Source organism: Anopheles ziemanni, chromosome 3 (genome assembly GCF_943734765.1).
Source record: "Anopheles ziemanni chromosome 3, idAnoZiCoDA_A2_x.2, whole genome shotgun sequence".
Lineage (NCBI taxonomy): Eukaryota > Metazoa > Arthropoda > Insecta > Diptera > Culicidae > Anopheles > Anopheles ziemanni.
This window is the reverse complement of record NC_080706.1, coordinates 68,616,924-68,639,283: the sequence shown is the minus strand read 5'-3', so window position 1 is coordinate 68,639,283 and position 22,360 is coordinate 68,616,924. Positions and strand designations below refer to the sequence as shown.

The 22,360-nt window shown below is 50.3% G+C and overlaps 3 protein-coding genes across 3 annotated transcripts; 2 read left to right on the top strand and 1 right to left on the bottom strand.

Annotated features, from left to right (window-relative positions):
• Positions 1-959: 959 nt before the first annotated feature.
• Positions 960-2,971, bottom strand: LOC131286732 (WD repeat-containing protein CG11141). Its single transcript, XM_058315725.1, has one exon. It carries the CDS (start codon positions 2,781-2,783, stop codon positions 1,311-1,313), a length of 1,473 nt encoding a protein of 490 aa, XP_058171708.1. The 5' UTR covers positions 2,784-2,971; the 3' UTR covers positions 960-1,310.
• Positions 2,972-6,329: 3,358 nt separating this feature from the next.
• LOC131286206 (nucleolar protein 9) lies at positions 6,330-8,547 on the top strand. The gene has a single exon (XM_058315130.1). The coding sequence runs from the start codon at positions 6,420-6,422 to the stop codon at positions 8,445-8,447; it is 2,028 nt and encodes a 675-aa protein (XP_058171113.1). The 5' UTR covers positions 6,330-6,419; the 3' UTR covers positions 8,448-8,547.
• An 870-nt stretch (positions 8,548-9,417) lies between these two features.
• LOC131285355 (dynein axonemal heavy chain 12) lies at positions 9,418-21,813 on the top strand. The gene is made up of 8 exons (XM_058314209.1): positions 9,418-9,570; positions 9,639-11,069; positions 11,146-11,555; positions 11,644-11,824; positions 11,898-15,161; positions 15,240-15,473; positions 15,541-21,534; positions 21,619-21,813. Exons 1-8 carry the CDS (start codon positions 9,418-9,420, stop codon positions 21,811-21,813), a joined length of 11,862 nt encoding a protein of 3,953 aa, XP_058170192.1.
• Positions 21,814-22,360: the final 547 nt, after the last annotated feature.

The window sequence follows — 22,360 nt, the reverse complement described above, 5'->3', positions numbered from 1 at the left end:
CTACTTAGACGAAAATTAGCATTTGCAAATGTTTGTAGTTGCAGTATGAAGTCACGATAAAGATCGAAAACCCCCACAACCAACTTCATTTTATACAAACTACTAAAGAAACAATGGGAAGATAAATAAGAAGTTAATAAAATGTATTGAAAACAAACTGATACATTACAACAACAAGATCAACAGATAAAACCTCCAAGTTTCTTTCAAAACAAACGACATCATCTAGAAAACTGCAAGCAAAAAAGATCTAAACAAACAGCAAAGCCAGTACGTAAGGCCGTTGTCCTGGTGAGTCACGGAACACAGTGCTGCAAATGCAAACACACTAATAATATATATACAAATATATATAGAAATCTATTGATTAATAATAATTATTAATTAACAGATTGCGTACAGTAAGAGAGGAAAAAAGAGATACACAAAGTAAAAGGAGAGAAAACTGAATAAAAAACCCAACACACAACATTCAGTCAAGGAAAGGAAAACACACAAGAAACAACTCGTTCGCGCAGAAAAGCAAAGTGGTTCTAATGTGTGTGAAGGCAAACAAATAAAGTAAAATGAAACAAAATTATGCCTTTAAGCGTTCTGTTGTACTGAATCCGATAAAATGAATTCAAGTATTTTGAATTATGATCAAAGCATAAAACGTGGCAATTATAAAACATAATTGAAAATACTCGTGTTTTTGTATAAAACATTCACATGCCATGAGTATAAAGAAAATCAATTAGAAAAAGTCATAAGCTTACATAAATTTGAACGATACCGGCAACAGTACAAGATACTAAAAACGTGTTTACTAAACCATTCACGTTATGGACAAAAAACATTTATGGGGTTAAATTATCATTTTCTTTCCTATTTAGCCCCAAAGGTACGTATGGCTCCTAACGACCGAAAGCCTTCTGATTTTCAATCAAGAATACATTATATGGTTTGCGTATTGGTAATCAAAATATTTTATTATTTCTACTGTAGTATAATCACATTTAAAGCCAGTGCGCTCCGTGCGTATCACTTAAAAGTAACGAAACGAAATTTTAACATGCATGTAAATAAGAAAGAAAAACTAGCTAACAGCGGAAAAAATATGTGGGTCCCTTTGAAGGGATTTAAGCGTTCCATTTTTTTTCGTTTCACTTTGTGAAGCAAATGCTTTAACGGCATAGAGTGAAGGGCAACGGTTAAAAACACCCACGGTTTTATCACCTTAGATCATTTCCGGCCAAAACGTCACAAAAACAAGCGTAATATAAGATTACTTTCTAATGTAATGGTCACGCCACCTCCTTCTTTTATTCCTAGCTTCCCAATGTAGCGTCGTCCGTTTCTACCTCCTTCGGGATCTGCCCGATCTCGACAATGGGGTTCACCTTCGCCCGATGCTTGCGTCGATGGCTGCGACCGCTTTTGAACAGGATCGACTCATCGTACTTCAGCTCATTCAGCGTCTCGAACAGTTCCAGTTTTTTCATGTGGCTGTTAATTAACCGCACGTCGTCCCCCCCACCACCATCCGTCTGATCGGTGGATGACGAGGACGACGATGCCATCGTCTGTCGATCGTCATCACCCGGTGCTGAACTGGTAGGCGATTCCCCGTTGCGTATCATCTCCACCGGCGTTTCCTCGTAACATTCGTCCGCAAGGACGACCTGTGACTCGGCGCTCACAAAAAGTTCCAAATTCTTAAGCACAATCGTCGTCTGGCTGCTATCGGGAAGGGTTGCAATGCGTACTAGAGAGCGGGCATTTTCGAGAATGAGTATTTCGTTCCGATCGACGGCCACGTCTAGAATGTGACGGAGTCTTGTGAGCGTTCCTACGACGGCCATTCGCTCAAGGTCGAGTAGAAAAAGTGCCCCATTGGCCACCGAGACTATCTGGTTCGCTTCGAACGGGTACAGCTTGCCGAAGGTGGTAGGAATTCTTATCGGATTGCGGCTCGGATTGAGCAGACCTATCTCCGGGCACGGGGCACGCATTAGCTCCTTGAAGATAAGGGTCTGTGCTACGTTTCCTTCATCGTCGGCCAACCATAACCGAAAGCCCGAGCGTGTCGAAACGATTTGCTGCTTGCCGTGCACGGTAGCAAACACTGCACCGAATGGGGCCAGCATTTTACGGTCCTTCTTTCCCACCTGTGCCACTCGCCACCGTTGACCGCCGTCCTCCGGGCTGCAGATTACCGTGCGAAACGAGCTCGACACCAGCAGCTTGCCCTGTCGCAGATCCATCTGGACTATTTCGTACCGTTCGTTGATGATTTCACGCGATTGGCAGGTTTTCGAGGCGTACCCGATCTCAGTCAGAACCACCGCGCCAGCCGCGTCGCCCGAGAACAGCCGCATTCCATTCTTCGACCACACGAGCTCGCAGACCGATGCTCGATGCAGTCCGCGCACCGTGTACCGTTCGATCGGTTTCGCTTTCAGCAGCAACTCTGCGCAAACGTCCGGTGGGGGTGTTTTGGGGATTTGGAATATGTTTAGATTCCCCTCTCGACAGCCGACCGCCACCATGTACTCAACGGTCGATATAATCCGTACGCTGGTCAGCTCCTGCGAGCCACCTTCCGTCGCCAGCCGTTCGATTTCACCACTCTTCCGGTTGTACCAAAACACCAGCCCCACGTTCGTGCCGATAGCGATGAATTCCGGTACCAGATCGATGCAGGTGATGGACACATCGTGAAACAGCAGGCCCCGCTGAACAGTTACTGGAATTTTGTTGACCAACTCCACCAGCGGTGACCACTCGCGTAGCATATTCATGTTTATGAATATGCTGCACCAAAGCAACTCCTTGCTCACTTATGAGTCATGGCACTGACTTCTGGCATGACACCCGACCGACAGTAAATTTCCTCCTTGTAGATCGTCCTGATAGGAGGAGCTAGGAAGCAGAATAAATGATTCGAATTTGTTTAACTCAACGACGTCGCCAGGACTAGTGCGCCGTGTATGCTTCTAGCACCAGAACAAAATATCCCAAGTAGCCTTGAATACCAAATTGTTGTGAAGTGAGCTGTCAAACAAAACCATCAACCCGCTAGGCAATTTTGAGCAAATCGTCCTCAAAAACGTCCTCCGTGACACAAACATCGAGCAGTTTTGTATCCGCGTGACTACATTAGGCGTACCATACCAAAAACTTCCCAGCGAACGGTTTTGCTCGAATCAGTTCATTTTACAGGCGAGGGGTAGGGAGAATCCCATCTCCACGACCCTCTACTGTGGACAAGATCGAGATAGCTGCTATTGATGCTATGCCCTGACTCTTTCTTCCTCATTGGGTCATGCATTTGCTGTTAATGCGGAATAAAAACCGGTTGATGGTGTGCGTGAAGCGGAAGGCATATGCATTGTATGCGTGTTGCGGATTCTCTTTCAATGCTTTCTGCTGTGTGCAAAAAGAGCATGCCTCAAATGAGCTATCTCTTTCACTCGTATTGGACCTGTGTTTGTTTGTATGTGTTATGATTTTTATTCTATGTTATTGGCACAGCTGATTGCTGAGCAATGTAGCGGTCTCCAGATTTACAAGCGTTTGAAATTGGTAGCAATCGCTGCACGGTTCAGTTTGTTTCAATAATGTGTATGGCCATTATTAACCAAAGGCTTTGGCTCACTTCTTTGAACCGAAATCCGATGAACCTTTACTCAAGCTGACACGAGCACACGTAAATTGAATTTACCTTAATCAACCCGTACAACATGCATACAGCGATTAACGGCATTATTGCGGTTGTTGTGCTAATGTGATAACGCATTGCTACCATATTTCAACCCATTGCAATTCATTAATTTTCAATTGTTATTTAAATGTAGTTCATTCATTTATTCAATTCCATAGTAAAACGTACGAAGAAAAAAGAAAATGAAGAAGTAAAACGACAAATTAAGAAATTACTTAGTTTCATGCATGCAATTTCATTCCATTAGCTTGACGCAATTTCATTCTGCAATCAAAACAATCCCCATGCATGCATCGAACACATACACCATTCATATCATTGACTACGAACAGCTGTTTGCGAAACCATCCGTGCTTACACCTGAGCGGAGCAAAGTAGTGCGCCATGATGGGAGAGAGAATGGAACGTCATGGAAAACGATGTCCATTCCTCCTAGGTTAATATTGGATGTTAAACCTCGGGCATCGCCAACTGACAAATAGCCCAGAGTGATTATTGCACTGACTTATCCTATCGAGACAACATGACGACTAAATAGTAGAAAAAGACGCATTGGTGAGAATTGAAGACGAGCTGGGAGAAAGCTTGGGGGCTGAGCATAGTAGCGAGCGGAATAAGAGAGCAACTATGTTTTTGCCCTTTTTTTGCCTGGCGTGCTTGGTGTGCGTGTCACCTCTGACTCAACGTTGTGTGCGTGTAATCCGACCCCCCGTTAAGCGGAAATCGGGGGGTCCGAAAGAAAAAGGCAAAAAACTGCTCGATATTCAGTGTACCGCCGTTCGCTGGGTTCCCTGCGAACGGTTTAGCTCGAATCAGTTGTTTTTGCAGGCGAGGGGTCTTCTTCTTCTTCAATTCGGCGAGGATTTACTCCAGTACGGCTATTGAATCCAGCTTCCTGGGCCTTCGCAAGCTAACCTGGAGACACAGACCTCTATTGGTTTAGGACTGGCAACTAAAGGCCATATGTCCTGGTTTTCTGTGGTTTTCGATTTTCTGTAGGCGTCGCCTTTTGACTGCCACCATGAGGCCAGGAGCACTGCTAGCCAACCACGCTAGTGCGCAGTCAAAATGTAACGAAAGGAATATTTCCTTCCGTTTGTCAGATCGCACGAAACTCGTGATCCGCTTGATTACTCAAACAGCACGAGATGTGCGTCGGCTAGGATTTCTCTGACTTGAGCTCCAGCTCGGCGACACCACGCGGCCGTGCCTAAGATAACCTTACTTTTCAGCTAACCCTTTCAGGAACCTCGTGCACTGCTAACCATCCGCTCTGATGCGACGCCGAACTGGAACTCCAGGCGAGGGGTAGGGAGAATCTCATCGCCACGACCCTCTGCTGTGGACAAGATCGAGATAGCTGCTATTGATGCTATGCCCTGACTCTTTCTTCCTCATTGGGTCATGCATTTGCTGTTAACGCGGATTAAAAACCGGTTGATGGTGTGCGTGAAACGGAAGGCATGAGCATTGTATGCGTGTTGAGAATTCTCTTTCAATGCTTTCTGCTGTGTGCAAAAAGAGCATGCCTCAAATGTGCTATCTCTTTCACTCTAATTGGACCTGTGTTTTGTTGTGGCACAGCTGATTGCTGAGCAATGTGGAGGTCTCCAGATTTACAAGCATTCGAAATTGGTAGCAATCGCCGTACGGTTCTGTTTGTTTCAATAATGTGAATGGCGATTATTAAACAAAGGCTTTGGCTCACTTCTTTGAACCGAAATCCGATGAACCTTTACTCAAGCTGACACGAGCACACGTAAATTGAATTTACCTTAATCATCCCGTACAGCATGCATACAGCGGCATTATTGAGGTTGTTGTGCTAATGTGATAACGCATTACTACCATATTTCAACCCATTGCAATTCATAAATTTTTAATCTTTTTTTTTTAATGTAGTTCTTTCATTCGTTCAATTCTATAGTAAAACGTACGAGGAACAAAGAAAATGAAGAAGTAAAACGACAAATAAAGAACTTACTTAGTTTCATGCATGCAATTTCATTCCATTAGCTTGACGCAATTTCATTCCGCAATCAAAACAATCCCCATGCATGCATCGAACACATACACCATTCATATCATTGACGTCGAAAAGTTGTGAGCGAAACCATCCGTGCTTACACCTGAGCGGAGCAAAGTAGTGCGCCATGATGGGAGAGAGAATGGAACGTCATGGAAAACGATGTCCATTCCTCCTAGGTTAATATTGGATGTTAAACCTCGGGCATCGACAACTGGCTAATAGCCCAGAGTGATTATTGCACTGACTTATCCTATCGAGACAACATGACGACAAAATAGTAGAAAAAGACGCATTGGTGAGAATTGAAGACGAGCTGGGAGAAAGAGTGGGGCTGGGCATAGTAGAGAGCGGAATACGAGAGCAACTATGTTTTTGCTCTTTTTTTGCCTGGCGCGCTTGGTGTGTGTGCCACCTCTGACTCAATGTTGTGTGCGTGTAATCCGACCCCCCGTTAAGCGGATATCGGGGGGTCCGATAGAAAAAGCCAAAAAACTGCTCGATTTTCAGTGTACCGCCGTTCGCTGGGACGGTTTGTTTAGGTTTAACGGTTTGTTTAGGTTTAGGTCAGTGGAATGTGACAGCAGCGGCGCAGCACATGTTTGGATCCGTGTGTTTTGTGAGATTGTTCAAATTTGTATTAACTCTTATTGAATTGCATTGGCCATTTGAAAAAATTGAATAATAATGGATTACATTGCTATTAAAAGTGAAGAAACTACTGAGCGTGGTTCGAACCACTACAGAAACAAGATGAAAAAACGCAAACAGTTTGCTAAACGATTCCTGCACAATGCAAAAGGATTCGGTCGCATCGGTATATTTGGACGAGGAGCCGAAGTGGACCAAGAGCAGTACAACTACCTCGTGAACATCCTGGAAGCAATGACCAAGCAGAAGGATACGGAAGAGCGTCAGCTGATGGCCAACAATGTGCTGGGTCAGCTGGAGGGCAAGGAAATCCGGATCTCCTCGAACCAGCTGGGTAGTCGTGTGTTCGAAAACCTGCTACCCTTTACCGACGAAGAGAACTTCGCCAAGCTGATGGATACGTTTGCCGAAAACTTTCGTGCCGTGTGCTGCGATAAATTTGCCTCTCATGTGCTGCAGCGGATGCTGTACGTTGCTTTGTTGCGAGCCGTGGCACCATTGCAGACGGAAGATGACGATGCGGAGCATGGAAGCACCGAGCAGGAAGGCAGCAAGAAACCAAGGCAAACCAAGGGAGGCGATGGTGTCGACCGAGCTGGACAAAGCATATGGCCATTCAGCGAGTATACGCTGAAGGAACCGTACAGCGACGCGCACCGGCAGATGTGCGGTAAATTTGTACAGCGTTTGGCCATGTTTTTGATCAACAACTTGGAAGAATTCGTCTGGGACAACACGGCGAACTATATCGTGCGGCAGTGTATACTCAACTTGAGCGGAATAGGCGAGATGAAGATGTTCGACAATAGGGGAACGAAAGGAACCCCAATGGCAACTGCGGAAGTTAAGAGGCTGATCGTTCCCGAAGAATGGCAGAAACTGCTGACCGAAATCAACATCCGCTTGATGGCTTGGCCACAGTTCGCAGATCTTCCGTACAATGAACTGGCGTCGGTCATACTGCAAACTCTTCTGAGAGCTCTCTCTACCCTCGAAGAACGCTTTCTCGTTTCGCAGCTTTGTTCGAAGCTACACAACGAAGCTTTTCTCACGGAAAACAACTGCGCAAAGAAAGAAGAGGATGACGCATCAGAATATGCGGAAGAAAAATCTTTCGCAGAGGAGGACGAATCAAAGCTACCAAAAGTCTTCCAACAAGAAGCTTCCATCCGGCTACTTGAAAGTTGCATCTCGGTTGCACCGTCTAATTTCTTCAAAGAAAACCTTTTCGAAGGTCTATTCCGAGGACGCCTGAAGGATTTAGCCCTATCGAAGATGCATAATTTTGCCGTACAAAAATTGATTGAACACACCGACGATAAGGACCTGATTGAGATCGTGCTGCTGGAGCTAGAAAACAGCATGGAGGACATTCTGCGCGTTGGCCACACGGGCGTCGTTCTAGCACTGGCTAAGGCTTGTGCCCGGCTAGCGTGTCAGCAGGGTAAGTACGTGAAGCTGCTCCTCGATGCCCTGCACAGCGGTGAGGTCGCATCGGAAAAGATGATCACCGCTGTCCTGTATCTTCTGCCGGCCGATATTAAAGTGGAAAATACGCCCAGCATAAACCTGCACGGTTCGCTGATTCTTCAAGCCATTTTGGAATTCAACAAACCGATCAAGTTCGTCAACGCGCTGCTCGAGATGCCGAACGATCGGCTGGCGAACATTTTAAGTGATCCTCGGGGCTCCTTCGTAGCGAACGCGTACACCGGGTCGCGGTTTGTGGGAGAAAAGTCGCGCGAAAAAATGGTACGCCATCTGGAAGGACAGTACTCGCGGCTAATGCTGACCCCACACGGCTCACACGTGGTGGAAATTATGTATAATGCCGGAAATCCTGCCCAGCGCGAGAATATCGTGCGCGAGCTGGCGGATAATTGTGAGCAGCTGAACAGTAAGCCCTGGGGAATGGTCATCAATAAACGGTTGCTGGTGGACACGTACAAACGAGACCCGGCCCGCTGGAAGGTGGCCATCAAAAGTGACGCGAAGGTAGAAAAGTTGTTCGACAAACTGGTGGGTGGAAAAAAAAGGAAGCTAAATAAGGAAGGCAAGGAATAGAACTAAGGAAACTTTATTCAGATCAGTATAAAGCGCTTTGTGGAAAACCGTGGAAAATCTGCCAACCGTCATACCAATAAATGGAACACGTTTTTAATGTTCTAAACTAGATGTTCTAAATAAGCATGTATTTGCGTAAGGGATGACAAACTTTTACAACATTCAAATCTTAACTCATTTCTAACAAGGTAAGGAAATATAATAAGTAAGCCTATTCAAGAAATTTATCTCAAATTTTCACAGTTCAATTATCTATCTTCCTTCCAACTACAAAAAAAAAAATATACCAATCCAATTCTCTTCAGTATTATATTAAATTATTTTATTTTAATACTTATTATAGGTTAAACTTTCGTAAGGAAATCTGATCTGATTGCAGGCATAAAGCTTTATCCTGTTTTCTCTATTACATTTTATTGTAGAGCCGTTTAATTCAGGTAAGATCTGCTAGAAGACGGATGCAATATACGCAAATGAACATATTCTATAAATTCATTTTACTTTAAGTGGCTTAATGGCAGGTAAAACAGTGCTGGTGCATTTCACCCCACTGGACATCTCGACAAAAAAGGGGTCTCCCATTTGCAATAGGGCATTAAACTTCGTCATATAACGAGGTGAAGGTCATATGGCGTGTCTAGTGGAAGAATGTTAACTTTTCCTCAACTATTTACCATAGCAACCCTGCAGGCATAGCTATAGTAGCTAAATCCGCGTAGCATTTTATAGTAGCCATTGACAACGGAGTCGCAAAGGAATCCTAACAGTCAAACCCGTAGTCAAAACGCCTCTCTACGGGACACCGGTTGTTTTCGATGCATCAATAACGCGCTCACGGTTGCGAAGTGTGGACAAGCGTTTTTCAATCAGTTGCAAATCAAAATACAACGAAACGGGACGCGTGCGATGCTCGCTTAGGCAAACGGTCAAAATTACATCTCTATGAAAAGGTCTGCTAGAATCAAACGAGATGAGTAAACGTTTGGCAAAACTCCATAAGCCCTGCGATAAGCTGGACAAATATGACAACGAACCGTACATGCAGAACCCGTTGCTGAAGTTGTTCCTCTCGGAGGTGAAGGAACGACGCCATTATAGCTTCATTCGGCGAAAAGCGGCGGCAGTAAGAGAAAAGAAATCCAGTGTACGAAGATTATTTCAAATTTTGATTCATCCAAATCGTCGTTATAGGAGAAGATTAAAATTTGTCGCAGCAAAACGGTGGACTTTGAAGATGTTATACCACGCCCCCAGTCGTATTACGCGGAGCAGCTGCGTGAGCATGCGAGACGTGCTCCAGTGCCGAAGATGCTGTCCAGTACCGAGGAGAAGATTCTGTCCTACGTGCCGAAGCGCCTGCGGGCTCAGTATCCGGGTGTGCTGGCCGCTTACATGACCGACGTACATGCAGAGTTCGATAAGGTAATGAAAGCGTACAGCTGCCAGAAGATCCTCAAGCCCGGCCCGGATGATTACGTCCCCGAGCGGATAAAGTTCGAGTTCAAGCGTGTCGGCCGTACGGAAAACTATCGCAACTACCTTCGCAGCAAGGCTTACATTCAGAAGAATCTCCTGCTGCCGTATCCGTTCGTGCGATGCATCGTGCACTACGCGTTCACCGATCTGCCGGTGTACTTGAACGACTACGCTCGGTACCGGACGGGAGAGGAGATTACTCTGAACGAGCTGCGCGATCTTATTAAAAAGGACCTCCAAGCGGTCGGCGCGCTGATAGCGGGTCAATGGTACCCGAAGATTGTGGCGATACTGAAGAAACACTACGAGCGTCGTGCGCTGCCGAAATCGATGTGGCCGAAGGTGTTGAATTGCGCCGGAGCACTTATAAACCGTGAGCTGAACGAGGCGAAGCTCCGCACCATCCGGCACCTGCAGGAAACGCTTCTGAACGTGCGCCAAATCCCGCAGATGAAGATCCTGGCGATCTGCGATGATGGTATCGATCTCTTCCCAAGTCTCAACGATATCTACAGCGTGTATCAGAACGCGATCGACGATGTGATGGCTGTAGGGAATCGCCTGGACTGCCTCGAGTCACTGGTGGATCCGACCACGTTCGAGCCAAAAAGCCCACCGTACTTGCGCGTCGGCATTGCCGATCGTTGCGTGCAGGAAGCGCACGAACAGGTGCAGGAGGCACTCACGAAGGCTTTCCAACCGCTGACGGAGTACTTGAGCGATTTCCAGGCACGATTCGCGGGGCTCCTGTGTCCCTCGACTAAGGAAGACTTGGATGAATTTCTCTCCGAGCCGCGCACGTTCGACGAGTACATGGCGAAGATAGAAGCGTTCCAGCACTACAAAGAGATGATCCGCGCCATGGTGCAGAAAGAATACTTTCCGATGGCGATCGTCAATCAATCCGATGCGATTGGCAGCCTGCGGAAGATCGTGGAACGGTACATCGATCGCGTTGCCAACCACATTGCGATCGAGCATCGACGCGAGCTGGACCGAATCTGCAAGGAATTCGTGGAGATAAAGGAAAAGGCCCTAGAAATACCAACCTCCACCGAGCAGCTGATGGCGAACGGGGAGTACATGACGCGCGTGAAGTCCGAAATTATCGATGAATTGCGGGATAAGATACAGACAACCATGCGAGTAAGAATAGTGCCGGGAAAGGGAGAAGTACAAAAAAAAAATATTCGTTGGTTTTATTTTGGGTACGTCGTTGCAGGTTAACGCATACCTGGTCGAACTGATGGAGCTTCCGGCCGATCAGATCGAGCTTCAGGTAGACAGTGTCAACTGGTACTTCCGTATTCAGTCCGTGTTCGAGATCAACTCGACCAACTTCGAGCAGTACAAGTTTTCGTTCGAAGAAAAGCTGCAGGAGGTGACGAAGCAGTTGAACGAAAAAATGGAAGAAATGATACCCCACATCGCGATCATCAATGACATGACGGAGACGGAGAAGTTCAGGGACTACATCGTCGTCCTGCACGGCTACATTGATCAGATCTTCGTATTTGAGGACTACGTCAAGTGGATCAACAAGGAGGAGGTGCTGTTCAAGTTCCCCAAGTCTCAGTACACGGTGCTCGAGGCGATCAAATCATTCGTCGTACCATTCTATAAACTCATCCGGTATGACAGAGTGGATATTTCGGTTCGCCCATCTATGGTCGGTAAATTTATTTTTCCCACACCCACTCACATGGCTTTCGTTTAATAGATTGTGTATGCGCTGGTTGCGTTACTACAACGTTTGGATGGACGGTCCGTTCGAGTATCTGGAGCCACACTTTGTTGAGTCGAAGACGGATGAGTTTCTGAAGGAGTTCCAAAAAACGCAGAAGTACTACCGCAACCGTATCAAGGCGGACATGTTAGAGAACACGTTGTGCAAATTTAAGGTATTTCCTCGTCCATTATTCCATTTGTTAGCCAATGCATCAAATCGATGACTGCAAACCCTTGCTCTTTCAGGGACAAACGGAAGATCCCGATCCGGAGAAACATCCCTGTCCACTGAAGCTGTGCGCTCGCATGAGTCAATCGATTAAGGACTTCCATCTCGGTGTGTACGTGGTGAAAATCATGTGCAACCCAGCGCTGAAAGATCGCCACTGGGACGAGATGTCGGAAATTGCAGGATTCGATCTGACGCCAGATGCCGGAACCACGTTGCGCAAGATCATCAACTACAAGCTGGAGAAGGATCTGGACAAGTTCGAGATCATCAGCATCGGTGCGAACAAGGAGTTGGCGCTACAGCAAAGCCTGCAGGCGATGATAGCCGAGTGGGAGGACATTGTATTCAAGCTGGGTGCGTTCAAGGACACGGGCATTAACATTCTGACGGGGTTGGATGAGATCCAGGCCGTGCTGGACGATCACATCATGAAGACGCTCGCCATGCGCGGCTCGGCGTTCGTGAAACCGTGCGAGAAGGAGGTCAAGGAGTGGTACCAGACGTTAACGCGCGTCAACCGAACCGTAGACCAGTGGGGAAAGGTACAGGGAAGCTGGCTGTATCTGTTGCCTATCTTCTCGTCCAAGGACATCGTCGCTCAGATGCCGAACGAGGGGCGGATGTTTCAGCAGGTGGACAAAACGTACCGCATGTACATGCGCACAGTGGAGGTAAATCGGTCGGTGATCGGAGTGGCCGCTGCCAAGGGTGTGCAGGAGGCGATGGAGCAGTCGAACGAGCTGCTCGAGGAGATCACAAACGGTGTGAACGAGTACCTCGAGCGGAAGCGACTGTACTTCCCGCGGTTCTTCTTTCTCTCCAACGACGAGATGCTGGAGATTCTGTCCGAAACGAAGGATCCGCTGCGCGTGCAGCCGCATCTGAGCAAGTGCTTCGAGGGTATCAATCGGCTCGAGTTTGACGAACGACTGGACATTCGGTCAATGTTTAGCATCGAGCGGGAGCAGGTGCAGTTTGTCGAGCCTGTTTCAACAGTGGAAGCGCGCGGTAGTGTGGAGAAGTGGTTACTGTGGGTCGAATCTGGAATGCTTGGTGCAGTGCGGCATGAGATCCGGGAGTCCTATCGGGCGTATCGGGAGAAAACCCGATGCCAGTGGGCCCTGGACTGGCCGGGTATGGTGGTGCTGTGTGTATCGCAGATCTACTGGGCAGCCGGCATTCATCAGTGCTTCCGGAAGCGCAACAACACCCTGATACTGGATCTGTTCGAGCGGCTACAGGTGGAGCTGATGGACGTGGTGGCGTTGATGCGCTCCAAGGACCTCACGAACCTGCAGCGCATCACCGTCAAGGCGCTGATCGTGATCGATGTGCACGCGAAGGACGTCGTGCAGGAGTTGATCAGAAATCGCGTCAGTGCGGAGGATGATTTTCAATGGTTGGCCCAGCTGCGCTACTACTGGGAGGGCGAGCAGGGGGAACAGGATGGGCGGATGTCCCCCACCGAAACCGGGGAGGAGGGGGGCGTAATGGTGAAGATCATCAACGCGGCGGTTCCATTCGCCTGCGAGTACCTGGGCAATTCTGACCGGCTTGTTATCACTCCGCTGACCGATCGCTGCTATCGGACGCTGATGGGCGCCTACCAGCTCCACTTGAACGGCGCTCCGGAGGGTCCGGCCGGGACGGGTAAGACGGAAACGACGAAGGATCTAGCGAAGGCGCTTGCCGTGCAGTGTAAAGTGTTCAACTGTTCCGACGGGCTCGACTACAAGGCGATGGGAAAATTCTTCAAGGGCCTCGCCTCCTCCGGGGCGTGGGCCTGCTTTGATGAGTTCAACCGGATCGAGCTGGAGGTGCTGTCGGTGGTGGCGCAGCAAATTCTCTGCATCGTTCAGGCAGTCCGTGGTGGCGTGCAGCGGTTCGTCTTCGAGGGTACCGAACTAACACTCAACCCGGCATGTTATGTTTGCATCACGATGAATCCCGGCTACGCAGGTCGCTCGGAGCTGCCGGACAATTTGAAGGTGTTGTTCCGTACGGTGGCCATGATGGTACCGGACTATGCGATGATTGGCGAGATCTCGCTCTACTCGTTCGGCTTCACGGACGCGCGCACGTTGGCGGTCAAGATCGTCACTACCTATCGACTGTGCTCGGAGCAACTCTCCTCCCAGAACCACTACGACTATGGTATGCGTGCCGTTAAGACCGTCCTGCAGGCATGCGGAAATTTGAAGAAGGCCCTCCCGGACGAGGATGAAGAAATAATTCTCCTGCGATCGCTGCTCGATGTCAATATGCCCAAGTTCCTCGCCAAAGACATCCCACTATTTGAGGGCATCATATCGGACCTGTTTCCAGGTGTCGCGCTACCCCGCGCCGACTACACCCAGCTGGAGCGAGCGTTCCGGGAGGTGTGCACCGAGCAGAACCTTCAGCCGCGCGGTACCTTCCTCGAAAAGGTCATACAGACGTACGAGATGATGATCGTTCGGCATGGTTTCATGCTGGTGGGGCGGCCATTTTCCGGCAAGTCAACTACCCTGCGCGTGCTGTCCGCATGCCTTGCGAAGCTGAAAAACGCCCGCACCGCCAATCCGTATTTCCAGCGCGTCCAGCTAGAGGTGGTCAACCCGAAAGCGATCACCATGGGCCAGCTGTACGGAGCGTTCGATCCGATCTCGTACGAGTGGACGGATGGTATCGCGTCGACGATATTCCGCCGACATGCGATGGATACCGCACCGGACCGGAAGTGGCTCGTGTTCGACGGACCGGTTGATGCGGTTTGGATCGAGAACATGAACACCGTGCTGGATGACAACCGCAAGCTGTGCCTGACGTCCGGCGAGGTGATCACCATGACGGCCAACATGTCAATGATATTCGAAGTGATGGATCTTGAACAGGCATCGCCAGCAACGGTGTCCCGATGCGGAATGATCTTCATGGAGCCGTCGGTGATCGGGTGGGAATCGTTCGTAGAGTCGTGGATACAGCGGTGCAACAATAGCTGGACACACGACTGGCACGATCTGTTGATGGAGTTGTTCCGCTGGTTGATCCCGGACTGTTTGGAGTTCATCCGGACGCACGGCCATCAGTATCTGCATCCGGGTGACACCAACCTGCTAATGTCTACGCTGCATATCTTCGAGATGATAATCGACGAAGCGTGCCACGAGAGTCCGGATGAGTACGGCAAGTATCTGTTTACCTGGTTCCAGGCGGCGATGATGTACGCGGTGGTCTGGGGGCTCGGCGGTGTGCTCGATATGGAGTCGAAGATTAAATTTGATGAGTTTTATCGGGAGGTAATAATTTACCAATGGTTATCATTTGGCGGAACATTTTAATCCAAATTTATCTCTCGGTAAATCTCGCGGGCACAGATTTGGAAGGGTACTGACGAACTGCATCCCATACCGGAAGTGGTCGGCAAGATTGACGTATCGATGCCGGGCGAAGGGATGATCATCGACTACGTTTATCACTTCAAGCAGAAAGGATCGTGGCGGTACTATCCGGATATGGTTCGGCAGATGAAGAATGAAGTAGGATTTACGTTGCTCGTGCCAACGCTCGATTCCGTTCGCTATATGCACATTCTGGACATACACGTAAAGGTACTGTAGGATGAGGCACTCTGGTATTTTTATGCTCTTATTTCACACTTGTTTCTATTCTGGTCAGAACAAGAAACCCCTGTTGCTCGTCGGCCCCACCGGAACGGGTAAGACGTACTACATTCAAAACTACATGATGAGCAAGATGGATCAGGAGAAGTGTCTACCGACATTCATCACCTTCACGACGCAAATCAGCGCCAACCAAACGCAGGAGCTGGTCATCTCGAAGCTGATCAAGAAAAAGCGCGGCATTTTCGGTCCTCCGAATGGCAAAACCTGTGTCCTGTTCATTGACGACATGAACATGCCGGTGAAGGAGGTGTACGGGGCGCAGCCTCCGATAGAGCTGATGCGACAGTTCTTCGACCAGGGTCACTGGTACGACCTGCGGGACACATCCAAGGTGCACCTGAAGAATATCCTCGTTATGGCGGCCTGTGGGTTGGTCGGTGGCAGCCGGCAGGATGTGTACGAGCGGTTCCTCTGCCACTTTAACATTTTCGCGATCAGTAACTTCAACGACGAAACGATGTTCAAGATATTCTCGGCCATCCTGCTCGATGGCTACAAGAAAGGCGGCCATGCGTCGGACGTGATCAACATGGTGAACATGATTGTCAATGCGACGCTCGATACGTACCAGTTCGCCTGCGTGCAGCTGCTGCCGACACCGGCCAAGTCGCACTATATCTTCAACCTACGGGACGTCCTGCGCGTCATCAGTGGGTGCGCGATGCTGAAGCGCGAATCGGTGGAGAGTAAGAAGATATTCCCGAAGCTCTGGCTGCACGAATCGATGCGTATCTTCTACGATCGCCTCGTGAACGATGCCGACCGGGCGTTCGTGTTCGACAAGTTGCTGCAGAACCTGCGGACGTTCTTTAAGGAGAAACCGGAAGCTTTGCTACCGGAGCTGTTCGACGAGTCCACCGGCGAGGTGCAGCTGGACAGCTTGAGCAATCTCATGTTCGGCAGTTACTTCGACGCGGACGCCGACACCGAGGACCGCAAGTACGAGGAAACGGCCCATGTCGAGCAGCTGCGCGATCTGGCCGGTAAGGCGTTGGTCGAGTATAACAGCTCGCAGGCTAAGGCGAAGATGGATATCGTGTTGTTCCAGTACGCGCTACAGCACCTGAACAAGGTGTGCCGGGTGATTTCGATGGCGGGCGGAAGTTCGCTGTTGATCGGTATGGGCGGATCGGGGCGCCAATCGCTGACCAAGTTGGCCGCTCAGATCTGCGGCCAGTCGCTGTTTCAACCGGAGATAACCAAGTTCTACGGGTTGAACGAATGGCGGGAGGATCTGAAGAAGGTGCTCAAGGAGGCCGGTGGTCTCGGGCATGACACGGTGTTTCTGCTGACCGAGGCGCAGCTACAGCAGGAAGCATTCCTGCAGGACATCGATTGCCTGCTGAATTTGGGTGAAGTGCCGAACATATTCGCCATCGACGAGAAGCAGGAAATTCTGGAGATGGTCCGATTAGCGGCGCAAGGTGGCAACCGTAACCTTGACATTAGCCCGTTGGAGGTGTTTCAGTTCTTCGTGAATCGTTGCAAGCAGAAGCTGCACATTGTGATTTGCTTCAGTCCGATCGGCGGCACTCTGCGGACGCGCATTCGTCTCTACCCCTCGCTGGTGAACTGTTGCACAATCGATTGGTTCGACGCGTGGCCAGAGGATGCGCTGGAAAAGGTGGCCGAAAAGTACATGAAAGAGCTGAGCGTGACGGCGGAGGTGAAGCGCTCGATCGTGCAACTGTGCAAGCACTTTCACGTGATTGCGCGGGACGTTTCGCGGGAGTTTACGGCCGAAACGGGCCGCATTACGTACATCACGTCCGCCTCCTACCTGGAGCTGATTAAATCGTTCCGCAATCTTACCCAGCGGCATCAATCGGAGATCATGAACAACAAGCTGCGCTATCTCGGTGGTCTGGATCGGCTGAGTGCGGCCGCCGATGCCGTGTCGAAGATGCAAACCGAACTGAACGCCCTCCAGCCGACGCTGATCGTGATGGCCGAGAACTCGCGCAAGATGACGGAAGAGATCGAAAAGGAATCGCTCGAGGCGACGGCCGCCACGGAGCAGGTCAAGAAGGACGAGGTTGTGGCGAACGTGCAAGCGGCCGAAGCCCAGGTCCTTAAGGCGGACTGCGAAAAGGACCTGGCCGGTGCGATCCCGATCCTCGAGGAAGCGATCCAAGCGTTGAACACACTCAAACCGACCGACATCACGCTTGTGAAGTCGATGAAAAATCCGCCCGAAGTGGTGAAGCTCGTCATGGCTGCGGTGTGCGTCATGAAGGGCATCCCACCGGATAAGGTGGCCGATCCGGCGACCGGCAAGAAGATGCTCGACTACTGGGGCCCAAGCAAGCGGTTGCTCGGCGATCTGGCGTTTCTGCAGACGCTGAAGGACTTCGACAAGGACAGCATCAACCCGGACATTATGCGCAAAATCCGGAAGGACTTTATCCCGCACAAAGACTTTCAGCCACACATCGTGGCGAAGGCTTCGAGTGCCGCCGAGGGCCTTTGCAAGTGGATCATCGCCATGGATCTGTACGATGCGGTGGCGAAGATTGTCGCCCCCAAGAAGGAGAAGCTGAAACAGGCGGAAAAGGAGTACGCAGAGACGATGGCGATCCTGAACGAGAAGCGGCTGTTGGCAGCGAACCTCGAGCGGCGTGTGGCGGAATTGAACGACAACCTCGAGATTGCAAATCGCAAAAAGCAGGAGGTGGAGGATGAGGTGCAGCTGTGTAAGGACAAGCTGCAGCGTGCCGAGACGCTGATCGGAGGACTCGGTGGTGAGAAGTCGCGCTGGATCGCATCGGCCGAGCACCTGCAGCGACTGTACGACAGTCTGGCGGGAGATATACTGGTATCGAGTGGCGTCATTGCCTACCTGGCACCGCTTACCGCCCACTTCCGAAACCGGTGCATCGGTGAGTGGCATAAGCTCTGCGTTGGTAACAGCATTCCCTGCTCGCCCGAGTACAACCTGGTGGAGGTGCTCGGCTCGAAGATAAAGATCCAGAACTGGAACATCGCCGGCCTTCCGACGGATGCGTTCTCGACTGAGAATGCCATCATCATGGACTGCTCGTCGCGCTACAGCCTCTTTGTCGACCCTCAGCTGCAGGCCAACAAGTGGATTCGCAACATGGAGCGTAACAACCATCTGGTGGTGGTGAAGTTCTCGCAGGCGGACTACATGCGTAAAATTGAGAACTGCATCGAGCAGGGCTACCCGGTGCTGGTGGAAAACGTGTTCGAGGAGCTGGAAGCCCCACTCGATCCTCTGCTGAACCGGAACACCTACGTGCAAGGTGGTGTCGAGTACGTCACGCTCGGAGAAAACGTGCTTCCACTGTCGCCAAAGTTTCGCCTCTATCTCACCTCGAGCTTGCGGAACCCACACTATCTGCCCGAGGTGTACAACAAGGTGACGGTGATCAACTTTGCACTCACCATTCAAGGGCTCGAGGATCAACTGTTGGGCATCGTCGTGGCGAAAGAGCGTCCCGATCTGCAGGAGCTGCGCCAGAGCTTGATTCTGCAGGGGGCCAAAAATGTCGCCATGCTGAAGGACGTGGAAGACAAGATCCTGAAGACACTGTCGGAGTGCAAGGGTGACATTCTGGAGGACGAAAGTGCGATCAAGATTCTGGACGACTCGAAGCGCATTTCGAGCGAAATCGTACGCAAACAGGAGGACTCCCGGGAAATTGAGCAGAAGATCGAAGCCTTTCGGCAGAGCTATCGACCGGTGGCGATGCACTCCTCGACACTGTACTACTGCATCACGGAGCTACCGAACGTCGATCCCATGTATCAGTTTTCACTGGCATGGTTCGTCAATTTGTACGTCTACTCGATCGAAAACGCAAACCGCACGAAGGAGCTCTACCGACGCCTGAAGTACCTGATGGATGCTGTCACGCTTAACCTGTACAACAACGTGTGTCGCTCGCTGTTCGAGAAGGATAAACTGCTGTTTTCCTTCATACTCACAACGAAAATTATGATCTCCTGCAATCAGATTGACCCGCGCGAGTTCAAGTTTCTTCTTGGTGCAAGCGAAACGCCTACGGATCGCCCGACCGAACCCAATCCAGATGTCAGCTGGATCACTGTGAAGCTTTGGGAGGATGTTTGCCGTTTGGAGCAGTTGCCAGATTTTGCTGGATTTGTGGAGAGCTTCAGCGCCAACCTGTCCCTCTGGCGAGCGTACTACGATGCGGAGGAGCCTCAGATGTTGAAGCTTCCGGAACCGTGGGATGAGAAGACGAACCGATTCGAAAAGCTGATCGTGCTGAAAACTGTCCGGCCGGATAAGTTTGTGCTCGCCATTACGGAGTTCGTGGCATCCGAAATGGGCCCACCGTACGTGGCGCCGCCGCCATTCGATATCGCGCGCTCGTTCGAGGACTCCAACTGTCTGACGCCGCTGATCTTTATCCTCTCGGCCGGAGCCGACCCAATGAATGCACTTCTGCTCTACGCCGAAAAGATGGGCTTCGACGAAACGTTCCAGTCGATCTCGCTGGGACAAGGCCAGGGACCGATCGCGCAACGCATCATCGAGAAGGCACAGGAGGAGGGTAGTTGGGTTTGCTTGCAGAACTGCCATCTGGCCGCGTCGTGGATGCCAACGCTCGAGTATTTGTGGGAAAACATGGACCACTACAATACGACCACTTCGTTCCGGCTGTGGCTCACGAGCTATCCCTCGGAGCAGTTCCCGGCAAGCATCTTGCAGAATGGCATCAAGATGACGAACGAGCCACCGACGGGATTGCAGCAGAACCTGCTCCGGTCCTACCACTCGGAGCCGATGAACGACGATGCGTTCTACACGGGATGTCCCGGGAAGGATCGTGCGTTTTCCAAGCTACTCTTCGGTGTGTGTTTCTTCCACGCGGTCGTCCAGGAGCGGCGCAAGTTCGGTCCACTCGGATGGAACATTGCGTACGGGTTCAATGAGTCCGACTTTCAGATCTCCGTGCTTCAGCTGCGACTGTTTGTCAACCAGTACGACGAGATTCCATACGAAGCGATCACGTACCTGACGGGTGAGTGCAACTATGGAGGTCGCGTGACAGACGGCTGGGATCGCCGTGCGATCGTCACCATCCTGGAGGACTACGTTAACGAGCACGTCGTCAATGATCCCAACTATCGCCTGTCGTCGCTTGCCGAATGCTACGGTATTCCGCTGCGCAACGAGCACCGTGAGTACCTGGCGCACATTGCCAACAACATACCAAACTTCCCGAGTCCGCTGGTGTACGGGTTACATCCGAATGCAGGCATTACCCGAGATCTGTCTGCTTCGAAAACGTTGATCGATGCAATGATACTAACGCAAGGAGGCACCACCGGAGGAAGCGACGCCGAGCTCGAGCAGCAGGTCTTGGCGACGGTGGACGAAATCTTTGCACTCCTGCCGGAAGATTATAACCTAGACGCGGCCAAGCGGCGCTATCCGGTGGACTACGGGGAGTCGATGAACACCGTCCTGGTTCAGGAGATGGAGCGTTTCAATGCTCTGCTCGGCGAAATCCGATCGAGCTGCGTTAACCTGCGTAAAGCCATTGCTGGGTTGATCGCACTGACTCCCCAGCTCGAGTCGGTGTTCGGAGCGATCCAGCACCGCCGCATACCGGCCAGCTGGATGAAGAAATCTTACCCAAGTCTCAAACCAATCGGTTCGTACGTGGTCGACTTTCGGCGCCGGCTCGACTTTCTACAGCAATGGCACGACGATGGAAAACCGTGTGTGTTCTGGCTCTCTGGGTTCTATTTCACACAAGCCTTCCTGACGGCGGCCATGCAGAACTATGCCCGTCGCTATCGCATCCCAATCGACATGCTAACGTACGACTTTAAGGTTCTTCGGGCTGACGGGACACTGTCCGAACCGCCCGAGGATGGTGTGTACGTGAATGGGTTGTTTTTGGAGGGCGCTCGCTGGGACCGGGAGAAAGCCTGTCTCGACGAACAGCTGCCGAAAATGTTGATCGATACCATGCCCATCCTACATTTGCTGGTAAGTGTCCCCCCATCGCTGGTGGATGAGGTCTTCAAGTTCTAAACAAATTTTCCTGTAACCATACGTTTCTTTTGCTTTTAGCCAACTAAATTGACTGAATTGCACGAAGGTACCCGCTACAAGTGTCCGGTTTACAAGACGGCGGAACGAAAGGGTACCCTCTCCACCACCGGGCACTCGACGAACTATGTGCTGCCGGTTCTGCTGGCGACGCAAGTTCCCGCGAACCATTGGGTGAAACGGAGTGTTGCCTTGCTTTGCCAAACGTCCGACTGATTGCGCACTAAATTGTGGCGTATAGAAAATATTGAAAAACGCTTTCACTTTTTTAAATACTTTTGCGTGAAACAAGACGCATTTTGATGTGTGTAACTATTTCCTAAATGTGTGTGTGTGTGTGTGTGCTTTTATTGTGAAGAAATTTAAAAACGAAATGTAGTAGACAAGCATGGTAGACTTTATGCAAAATTTGACCCACTCCATAGCTGGTGGAGCAGCAGGCGGTGTTTTTCATACCAGCGCGACAAGAAAACAGGAAAAAGTGCATCCCATCAATCGAAGTAGTTCATTTGGGCAGAAGCCACTGTTTTCTGCCCACAACAACACGCGGGTTCGGTTTGCCGCCACCAGCATGCGCGACGTACTTAACGTGATAAAACGCCGGTAATGCCCTCGAGAGATAGCTGTCGAATTACCAATTCACCCAACGATGTAGTCATTCGGCAGCGTTCATTGAGAAGAGCTTATTTTAAGAATAACACAGAGAGGGTGAGAGAGAGGCAGATTAGCAAAGACTCGTGGCACCTCCTCCGGAACACACGCG

Coding starts and splice junctions, on each gene's coding strand:
- LOC131286732 (XM_058315725.1), bottom strand. CDS start 2,783: ATGAATATGCTACGCGAGTGGTCACCGCTGGTGGAGTTGGTCAACAAA.
- LOC131285355 (XM_058314209.1), top strand. CDS start 9,418: ATGAGTAAACGTTTGGCAAAACTCCATAAGCCCTGCGATAAGCTGGAC. Junction 11,070..11,145: donor AGATACAGACAACCATGCGA/GTAAGAATAGTG, acceptor ACGTCGTTGCAG/GTTAACGCATACCTGGTCGA. Junction 11,825..11,897: donor ACACGTTGTGCAAATTTAAG/GTATTTCCTCGT, acceptor TTGCTCTTTCAG/GGACAAACGGAAGATCCCGA.
- LOC131286206 (XM_058315130.1), top strand. CDS start 6,420: ATGGATTACATTGCTATTAAAAGTGAAGAAACTACTGAGCGTGGTTCG.